Source organism: Dendrobium catenatum, unplaced genomic scaffold (assembly GCF_001605985.2).
Source record: "Dendrobium catenatum unplaced genomic scaffold, ASM160598v2 fragScaff_scaffold_946, whole genome shotgun sequence".
NCBI classification, from domain to species: domain Eukaryota; kingdom Viridiplantae; phylum Streptophyta; class Magnoliopsida; order Asparagales; family Orchidaceae; genus Dendrobium; species Dendrobium catenatum.
The window spans coordinates 623514-634573 of record NW_021319408.1 but is presented as its reverse complement, the minus strand read 5'-3'; the positions used below and the strand labels follow the sequence as shown (position 1 = coordinate 634573).

The 11060-nt window shown below is 33.9% G+C and overlaps 1 protein-coding gene across 1 annotated transcript; it reads right to left on the bottom strand.

Annotated features, from left to right (window-relative positions):
• Positions 1-1249: 1249 nt before the first annotated feature.
• Positions 1250-9315, bottom strand: LOC110095349 (choline transporter protein 1; the record flags this gene model as incomplete). The annotated part of the gene is given in 9 exon segments (XM_020820855.1): positions 1250-1508; positions 2330-2557; positions 2697-2957; positions 4457-4813; positions 5048-5161; positions 5246-5319; positions 8071-8254; positions 8555-8700; positions 8957-9315. Coding segments are annotated over 9 exon segments (1915 nt in total), but the record flags the coding sequence as incomplete, so codon positions are not given.
• Between the last annotated feature and the right edge of the window lie 1745 nt (positions 9316-11060).

Here is an 11060-nt window from a genome sequence, read left to right as displayed (position 1 = left end):
TTTTGATGCTTATTCTGTTTAAAATGACAAATTTATTTCTTCTTTATTATTTCATTCATCAAATTACGTTCCCAATAACTCCATTTTTGTCATTTTTTTGTTGTTTTGAGAAAGCTTTTTATATATACTTCTCTGTTAGAAAACTTCATTTTCTAAATCAATGTTTCTTAAAACTGCCTTTTGTAAAAGTACTAAATAACCAATGAAGCCTTAGTGTCTGTTTGATAGTGTTTTCACGTTCTTGTTTTTTTTAAAAAAATGCCATATTTTTGTCTTTTTTTTTTTTGTTTTTTGAAATTTTTGTTAAGATAAGCATTTTAAAAAAACAAGTTTATTATAATATGATAGTTTTTTTAAAAAAGTCCTTTTTAATTTTATTTTCAGAACTTGAAAAATTTATGCTGCTTGTTATAATGGTTCAAAACTCTATTATTTCAACAACTCATAACTACTTTTATGCAGAATTGCAGCCATCCCAATAAGACCCTTATTTACAACACAACAGCATTTAATCTCTTGATTAAGAGCTTTAACTATCAATTAAAAATTCCGTAATGCTTATTTTGAGTGTTCACTGCTTGATAAAAAAAATGAACGTTGAAACATAAATTTAAATTAAATAAACTTAAGTCTTCTTTGGGATAATTTTTTTTACTATTTTTTAAAACAATTTCTTAACATACAAATTTTAATAAAAAAATTTTAGTCTTAAAAAATTATTTTAAAAAATAATAAAAAAAATCATCTCAAACGAAACTTAAATATCAAAATCTTATTCTCTAAACCTTTAATTTTTTTTATTAATTAGGCTAATTACATTTTTAATGAGCTTTCCAATATCTCTGTCGCTAATTTATACAGCATAATCACTAGCGGTACCAAAAAAAAGGCTTACACTTTCAATAGCTTCAAATTTTAGATTTAGCATCTAAATTGCAACTTTAACCTGCAGTAACAGTCATAAATGCTTGGAATAGCTACAGTCATACATGCTACTGCTAGAATAGATAAAACAGCGACAATAAAAAACAAAAAAAGATGAACGCTTATAGATGCCTTCATTGATCTGAGCAATGCCGCAACAAAAAACGGGAGCACCCTCACAAGTTCAGTTGAGCTACAACAACGATCAGAAAAATTAAGGTAACTCTGATTTTGCTATAAATAAATAGCTTAACATGTAGCTTCGTTTGGGACGGCTTTTTTATTGCTTTTTAAAACAGCTTTTTAGTATAAAAATTTTAATTTTTATATAAAAAGCTGTTTTAAGAAGCAGTAAGAAAGCGTTCCAAATGAAATCTTAAATGAAAAGACCATCAAGACCCCTGGGTTAGTCTCTGCATCTCCCCTTGGCCATCAAGAGTTTCCATGAGCAAGGGAGGGGCATATTGAGCATTCCCTTGGTGCTCATCAGCATCTTGGCAGAAGGAAAGGATGATTGTGTCGATGGACATCTCAACAACTGAAAAGAAAAGGGTTGCAACAATGTAGCCCAGTCCCCAACATACCTGCAAAGCATGAACGATACATGCACATTTCAGATGTACAGTTTGTGACATTTGAATTTATGGCACTTGTGACAGAGATGAGATTCATAGCAAATTTCTCACATTCCAGTATACAATTCAGATAATTATTCAAATACTGAAGTACAATTGACCCCTTCTAGTTTTAAATAATTTTATCATATTCTGTCATTTCTTTTTGTGATTCTGTTACGCTGCCGGCCCAGGACGTAAAACAAAAAAAAAAGAGTTAACAAACCAGAATTGTCAACTTTTAATTTGTTTCTTACAAGAAAATAGTAATCATAAAATGGTCTTAGTAGATGCAGAAGATTTCTATTATGTAATAGCTTGAATAACAAGTCAAATATGGTGGACATTATAAAATCTTTGGTGTTATGAAGCACAAGAAATCTGCATTATACTACGCTGCAGCAGCTCTTCAACCTATAAAACACGCCAATATCAGCACAGCTATTCTAGGTCACCAAGCTAAGACAATTTTCTTAAATTTATATCATTTCACTTAGGCATCTCTAGTACAACCCATAATGCATTTTGAACAATGCATTAAATCAAATCCTGTATTAATGCTCAGATAAATTTGCAGCATTTGGGCAACACTAATCTAGACTTATTCAGCATGCACCACTCCAGACTATATATACCATAACCTAAATGTGAAAGAACTTTAAAGCAATTTGCAAGAATCTTCCTCACTTTATGCAAAATAACAAGCTAACACTACATTCAGAAAAGAAATAATAGATATTTAATCATGATACCATGGTGCATAAATGGCAATGTAAATATGGAAAACTTACCAGAACAGGGAACAAAGGAGAAGATATCCTATTATGGGCAGATTTATATTTGTATGTGTCCAACATGAGGAACGCAAACAAGGCACAGAAGAGGCTAACACATAACTTTCCAAGAAAGAGGATAATATCACCAATGACATTCACTTTGCCTATGCGCAATATGTTATTCATTATTAGACCTGTTGCAATAGAAGAGGCTTTGCAGAATCCTTTACCAGTAATAGCAATCTGTACGGAACAATTCACAAGAAACAACAAAAAACAAAGGAAATTCAGTTCACAACATTCAGAAATTTTGTTACGAACACAGGCAAGGAAGATGCATGTGAATAAGTAGACCAATCATGTAAAATCTACAGAAATTTACCATGATGTATGCACTCCTGTTAACAGACCTCAAGGTCCAATCAATACATCCAAGAAAGCAATTTGAAGAAAATGAAGCCATTTTCTCTATCCTGCTTACAGGAATAGTATTCACAAGCTTCAATCTGCGGCGAAGTGACTCAAGTATAAATCGTATTGACTCTACAATAGACACCACCAAAGAACCAAGTGCAACCGAGCCAAGGTTGTATCGCATGAGACGTTGCATAGAAGCAAAAACAGGAAGAAATGGAACCTCTTGCTGCAAATAGAAAGAACACAAATCAAGCAAAGCAATGAATTCACCTGTTTAGATAAAAAAAAATAGAAACAAGGGATGAATCAGCCATTAAATAGGAATTTCCATATACCTCGTAAGGAAATCATAACAATGTAACATTTAAATGCTCATGCGTCTTATTTTATATTTGAAAATGAGCATCTCTCACTCTACTTATCCCAAAATTAGGTCATCTGACTCAACTTCATGTATCCCCCTTGATGGGAAAATATGTTTATACTGATTTGAAACGAACAATAAACAAATGATTTGAGCATGTTCTATTTAATTTATTTAGAAGTTAAATTATTTTGAAGTTTTCAAATCCTATTTTTTGAATAGGTTCATGACAACTATATATAATAAAGACATCTATTAGGATGATTCCAATAATAATTTGGTTCATAAGATATAGCATGAATTCAGGCAAGTTCAAGTGTGGTGATGGTTTCATGCGAGCAAACACCGAACGAATAGAACCGGGCAAGCAAACACCGAGCTGAGCCGAGCAGTCTGCATGCGAGCACGGGAGCGTCTGGCGGGGTCAGACCACGAAATCAAGAGAGAAAATGCGTATGCGGGAGTGAAAAGTAGTAACTCCTCATGTATGATATCTTTGTTTCGCTTCATCTAGTTCAACAAACGAGCGAAAGAAATTGAGAAAGCAGCAACCAAGAGGAAGAAGGAAAAGGAAGGAAATAGAGAGATAGAGGAAGACGGGGAGATTGAGAGGGTGAGTGCCGAAGCGAAGAAGAAGAAAGTTGCGAGTGTGCGAGTTAGGGCTCGAGAAGACTGAGAATGTAAGAATTTTTCTAGTATTTATGAAATTTAAGATTATTTTTTTTCTTAGAAAATTTTAAATTCATTGTAGGGATAAATGTTTCTATTTTAAGAAATTTTAAGACTTTATTGGTATTGATTAATTAGCTTATGAGATTGTATAATTTTAAATTTAAATTTTAGAGAATAATGAGTAAAATAATAATAATAATAATAATAATAAGCTAATTAATGAAATGTATTAGTGAATATAAATAAATTAGAATAATGTAGATATTAAAAATAATAAGAATAAGAATAATAAGAGAACTAATTGGATGTGTATGATAAGTAATTAGAGAGAAAAAGAGGTAAGTGTTAATTTTAATATTCATGAGAGATTTCATTAAATAAATATATTAAAGATATTTTCATTAATAGCAAATGAGAGCTATTTAGGAATAATAAAAATAGATAATTGAAAATCTCAAGAGAAGCCTACAAAGAGCTGAGACCTAATTCAGTAACCAAGGTTCCACAAAGTTTGTAATTAAGGTTAAAAAAAAAAGTTTGTAATTAAGGTGAACCTAAAAAGGTTTTAAGATCATCCTAGGAAACAGTTCCATCCAATAAGATATCATGCATCACTTGTATGATTAGATATGAGACTTAGCATACACAAATACATTTTTCAATGTGAAAACATAAAAGGTTGCTCTCACCGATATTTCACCATGAGCCCAGTAGTAAGAAGCAACTGATCCTGCAATGACTGTCGCTGAGCATGCAATGATAAATTGTGTAGCCCAAAAACACCCAAATAGGTGAAACAGGATGGCAGCTGCAATATGAGAAGTATAGTGGATACTATAGCCACAACAATCATCACAAGAAACTCGATTGGACTTGAGATCATAGGAACAGCAATTAGCATTGCAATCATTCTTGATGATCTGGCCAGAACTGAAAAGATGCATTGCAGCAGAAAACCAGAACATATAGAAGATTGCAAGAATTGTATATGGGAAAACTGGAAAAATTATAAGGGCCTGAACCTCGCCAATCACCTTTGCAGCAACCTGCACAAAGAAATAAAGGGTCTGTCAAGTCAGGAATTGTCCATGGTTGTCTATAAGATTGATCAAAGAGTGAGGGACAAGAAATGCAACAAAGCATAACTTGAGTTTGACAGAATTATTAAAAGTCAACGTTTCCTTTGATATTTGTATATTTTTATGGATAATAATGGGAAAACATTTGAGATATATAACAGAAACATAATAGCAGGCCCAGAACCAGACAACAATGCTTACCTTCAGAACAGATGTTGCCATAAGGATGCGACGTACAATGGCTATTGAAGAAAGGATGGAAATAATCATTACAATTGTCATAAGAACAGCCATAGCACGGAGATGACTAATTTCCTGGTGACATTTAGGAAGTAAGAAATAAGGAGAAAAAAAAAAGCTTGTCTCAACATATTATTCTACTCGAAACAAGGAACGTACCCTTCCACTAAAGCTGAAGTAAGGATCACTTTCACCAATGACAACTGATACAACATCATGGCCAATCCAACCAGCTAAAGCCATTAAATAGATAATCATGAGAAGTGTTTCCATAGCAAGAAAAAGAATTTACATATAAGTAAATGATTAATCAAGTAGAAAAACATAAATAAATCGAACTTGAATACTAATAGGGAGTGTGGAATCAAAGGGGAGCAAAGGTTGGCTAAATACACCAATGGTCAAAACCGTTTTCAACCCAAAAGCTTAGACTTGGAAGTGAGGGTAACACTTAATATTTCCACTCCTACATGCTTTTCATCTAACCGATGTGGGACTAAAGCCAAAACTCTAGGGTGCCTTAACAATCTCTAGCTCATGCAAGAGCTCTCCATATCAATCAACACCCGCCCCTCAAATAAAATCATTTCAACATTACCAAATATCATGCACCAAGAGCCACTTAGCCGTGTGCATCTGTTGTGAGAGTCACTCGCTCTTAAATGATTGAACCTTGCTCAACAATGGTAGGAGCCAAAAAACACGAGTCACAAATCACATCAAATGCTCAATCTAAGTTGATTAGCAGCTTTGTTAAGTATTTCAATTTGTTATCCAAGGAAACAAAAAGTTGCCAGAATTAAGAGTTTTTTATAAGCAAAGTTCAGCATGTTTGTGTGTTTTTATGCATTTTACTGTAAATTTGCATTAACAAATCCTATAACTTAATGGGTGGAAACAAACCAAATTGGTTCAAGCCAATCTAGATTAGTTCTCATCGAGCTTGTCCTTCCTATGATTATGGAAAACCTTAACCCAAAGAGGCTACGAAAAAACAAAGCAAAAGTGGTACTAGGGGTGCAAATGAGTAGACTTGAGCATGATTCACAGTAAGCTCAAATTTGATTCGTAAGTCAAAAAAACGGCTCAAACTCAAGCTTTAGCTGAGCCCATTAAAGAAGTCAAAAGCTCGAGTCAAGAGGAAATCATAAGGCGAGCTCATTGGAGAAGGATCAATGAGAGCTCGGTGGAGGAAATCACGATGAGAGCTTCGTAGAGGAGCATCAATGAGCTCAATGAAGAAAGTATCGACAAGCACACTGGAGAAGGCATTGAATTGATGAGCCTAGTAGAAGCCAAGAGAATAGGAGTTCATGATACTCTAGGCCATTGAAGAAAGATACCGAATAAAAATAGAAAACTCTACAAAGTTAAAAGCACATTATAGAGTAGACGATCCTATTAATATGCTATGATGATAAATGTATATGGGAAATGTAAAGAGACATCTAGTTTTTTTTTTTTTTTTTGGGGGGGGGTAGGCACTTTTTGGGGGGGGGGGGGGGGGGGGGGGGTGTTAAAGTTAGATGTTTTTGGGTATAATAATTTTATATAATGGAAGGGCATTGTACTGCATCTTTTGGTTTACTAAGTGAGAACAATGAAGATTGAACAATCAATTATTAGTGGGAATACTTAAAATTGTGGGGCCCTAAATATCCACTGTAATCAAGCTAGTCGATGAGCTAATTCTCGTCAAGCTTGAACTCAAGCTCTTTTAACATGCAAGCTCAAGTTTGAGCCAACCCGGCTCACCTACAATCCTATGTGGCACCGTATGATTTTATCACCCACACTAAATGGTGCCTCAATAAGGAGGCCTAAACAATTTGAGTCAAGAAGTTAAATTGGATAGGAACCCCCTATAGGTGATCAAGCCTAAACTAATATAGTTAACTCAATATTAGACAAACGAGTCGCAATATGAATGAATTCATGATTCACTCTAATTTTCCAACTCAAAACATTTCCATCAAACCACCAATTGCAACAAATTTTTAAGACAACACGCTCTTTGATATGAACAATATATATTAATCATTGGCCAATCTTGCACACTTACCATGCCAATATGGCATCCCCTATAACATTCTTACCAAAGACATGTTAAAATAATGAATACTCACCGATATTACCTCCTAACATGACTATTGCAAAAAGGTAAAGAAATCTAGATTGACATCTCCACCAATAATTTTTTTAGGAGTCAAGATTGTCAATTAATATTATATATCTCATATCAAACACATTTATTCCACTCTTTTTCACTCTCACATCAAAAGGCTCAAAACTTATAGAGTAGAACTTTCCATAATGGCAAAAAAAAGGGAAAACCGCAATGGTGTCATGTGTTAGAGAAAATGAACCCAAGGGAAACTGAAGTCAGGTTAGATACACTTATCTTTAAACTCATTTTTTATCCAAAAGCTCAAGTGTAAAGGATAAGCAATAGATATTTGTAAATTAACATATTTTTATCCATATGTGGGATTAAGCCCAAAGCCTCACGTGACTTTAATCTCTCTTTCATTTAAGAAACCTCCGTATCGACAATCAATTTCCCCTCAAATGGCAGGTTTTTCAATATCATCAAGTATTATGCACCAAAAGTCCACTCAATCACGTGCACTCAACATTGTAGTCATTATTTATGAACATTGCTCAACTATAGTATAAGCGGATAATACTCATTGAGGCTACCAAACTATAGAGATGACAAGACATTGCCTCTTGTTTCGTCTAGTCACATTTAGAATTGAAGGCTTCTCCAAAGATGATAAGGCTTTGCCTCTTGTTTAAGGCTAAAAAAGAACATATGTGAAAAGAATAAACTAATAGCAAATGAACTTGGATAGCACAAAAATATAAAACAACACCACCATTCCATTAAATGAAAGGTACATGCCACCATCAATAGTTAAATTGCATAAAGATATAAAAATACTTTCTCGAAGAAAATAATACTGGAAGAAGTAAATACTAACCTTTTGCATAATAAAACATTGTGATGGATATTATCAAAACATTGAAGAGAATCACAGTTATCCAGGTCATTCCAGAAACAAAATGACGAACCATTAATAGCCAGATCAAAGATAAAAATAGTGGTACAATCCCTCCACAAACTATCAACACTGGCCAAGCCTTCCCAATGTCTGCAACATATCTCTGTAGAATGTTGTTTTACAGGTAAGACATACAACAAAAACAACTATCAATAGTTTCTTTCTAATAAATGGAATTGTAAGCAACCATATAAAAACAATAATTAGACAAAAAATTAACAAAATTCAATTTATATGAAGAAAAATTTTGTCGCCCACTTTACAAAACCCATTCTTTCAACAAATTTAAAAAGAAATTTGCAAGAAAATGACATTAACAGAATCTCCAAGAAAAAAAAAATAGAAGAGGTAAAATATATAATGTAAAAAATTTCAGAGGGATAAATATGAAGCATTGGCTAACCTTCAGGACAGATGACTGGGAGTTTATTGCCCTGTGGATTGTCTTATCGATTAATATGTTTTCATTTATGTTGACTCCACCCATCTGTTGCCAATGTCGCATAGATGCATTGGATGCACGTGCTATGAATTGGCAACTCCAATAAACTGATATGTTAAAAAAGCAATAAAGTTAAGAGAAATTAACATAAAAATTGGATAGTTATAACTTCAAAATTGGACATCTCGATATATCAAACTACTGGCATGAGGCAGTCGAAATGATAGATAAGTTGAGCTCACGCATGTAAATGCCTAGCATGCAATGGTCATAATTGTCAAAATTATATTGCCAAGAAGAAAACCAGGCATAAGGTGTTATGGGAATAAATACATGTCAGTCTACTCATGCTGCCATACTCACCATTTACGCTTGGAAAGATAACTGGGTAGCAGGGCCCTTGGAGCTGAAGAGAGCTATTCCTCATCTCAGGTGTCAGGAACTCATAATAATCATAGTCTCTATCAATCCAATCATCAACTGAGATGTGAATATCTCCATCTGGATAATCACAGACCCAATTGAGACCATCTTCGGATGGAATAGGGCATTCCATTAAGCATATGCTTCTAGCATCGCCAAGTGTAAACCGACTGCCCTTAAGGCCACTTTCATAAACTTGGTTAGGGTTCACCCAATATCTAATCTCCAATTCCCGAAGATCTGGGTTGGCATGTTTATCCCCACACACATTTCCTTTGTAATCCAACCCATATGTGAGCCTAAATAAGATATTTCCATTTCATTAGAAAATCAAATAAAGAATTTGATGAAAACTAAAAAATTAGCAAAAAAAAAACTAAATTTAAAGCTAAAATTTGAGGAGAAATGGACGAGCTGCAATGCGACATTTTTTAAATAATAGATTTAAGTGAGAATCAAAGAACAAACACATGCAAAAATCTTTTACGTGCCTTATGGAAAGCACTAAAGAGAACAACAAAAATGAGACATTTAAAATGCCAATCACAAAAATCAAAGGTAGGTTAAGAAATAGCGAAGCATGGCAGCTTAGCCAAATATAGATGCAAACCTTCAAATTTTCACAAGATATTCAATGCCATGTAAGCAAAAACTATTAATGTTAAATATACTAATCTGCACTTACATTCAGGAAATTCCATTAATTTGAGAAGTAACAATAACGTGCAATATAACATGTCATTAGTATGAACTTCTTTGTTCTTTGTTGGATTTGTGGCTCATATGCTTTAGAATACTAGACACCAAACGCAGAAGCAACAGGTCAACACCCACCTACTAGCAGCCCCAAGGAATGAGGGTTGGCGGAGGGGGTTATCTTTTGTGAGCAAGAAGCTTATATCTACTTATCTTATCTATGACTAGATCTATTAGTTAATATATTTTCCTATATGATTGGGGTATAAACCGTAGCATGGAACAAAAAAGAGTGCTCTTAATATATATATGTACAGTACTCAATTCTTCACATGAATGGTTTTCACAAAGAAATATGTGGAGATCAGCATGTCAAAATTTAAAAATTTTTGCTTTCTCCTTTATTGTTATGCGTGGTTTTGCATGGTTTGCATGCTTGAATCCCACCCCTGCATGTCCATCAATTCCTCGGTGATAAGGTTGTCAAATTTTGATAATTTTCTCTTTCTCTCATTTCATTGTTAAAAGAGGATTTGCATGGATTGCATGCTTGAATACCCACCCAACATTTCTTCAAGAGCTATAATTTAAAGCAAATCCACCAAAAAAAAAAAACATTAGGGACAATTACTTGAAAGATTTGATGAAGTACAAAGAGAATAAGGAGGACCTACATATGATATTTATTGATTTAGAGAAAGCATATGATAAAGTTCCAAGAGAATTGCATTGGAGAGTTCTAGAAAAGAAAGGGGTTAATAATGCTTATATTCAAAACATTAAGGATATGTATGCAGGAGCTATTACTTGTGTTCAAACACAAGTTTGTTTGACCAAGTATATTTCTATTTCAATTGGATTACATCAAGGATCAGCTTAAGCCATATCTTTTTGCTTTGGTCATGGATGTTCCTACTAGACATTTGCAAGAGCATGTGCCTTGGTTTATGCTTTTTGTTGATGATATTTTTCTTGTTGATAAGACTAGAGAGGGAGTTGAAGGGAAACTTGAATTATGGAGGTCAACTTTAGAGTCTAATGGTTTTCATTTGAGTAGATCTAAACCCGAATACATGGGGTGTAATTTTAGTAGTAATAGATTAGCTCATTATGAGCTAACATTTTAGTTCATTTATTATCTTTTAATTATTGTCTTTTATGATTTTTATGTTTGTTTTAAAGTTTGTCTCTTGGAATTCTAAACCGGCCTTTGGAATTCCAAGATTTCTTTTTCCCATGGTGGCTCCTTGTATTCCACCATGGCTTTATTTGTTTGCCTCTTGGGATCTCACGGCTGGGCTCCTTCTTCCGTGACCGTCCCTCGTTTCCCGTGGCCGTGGCTCTCGGT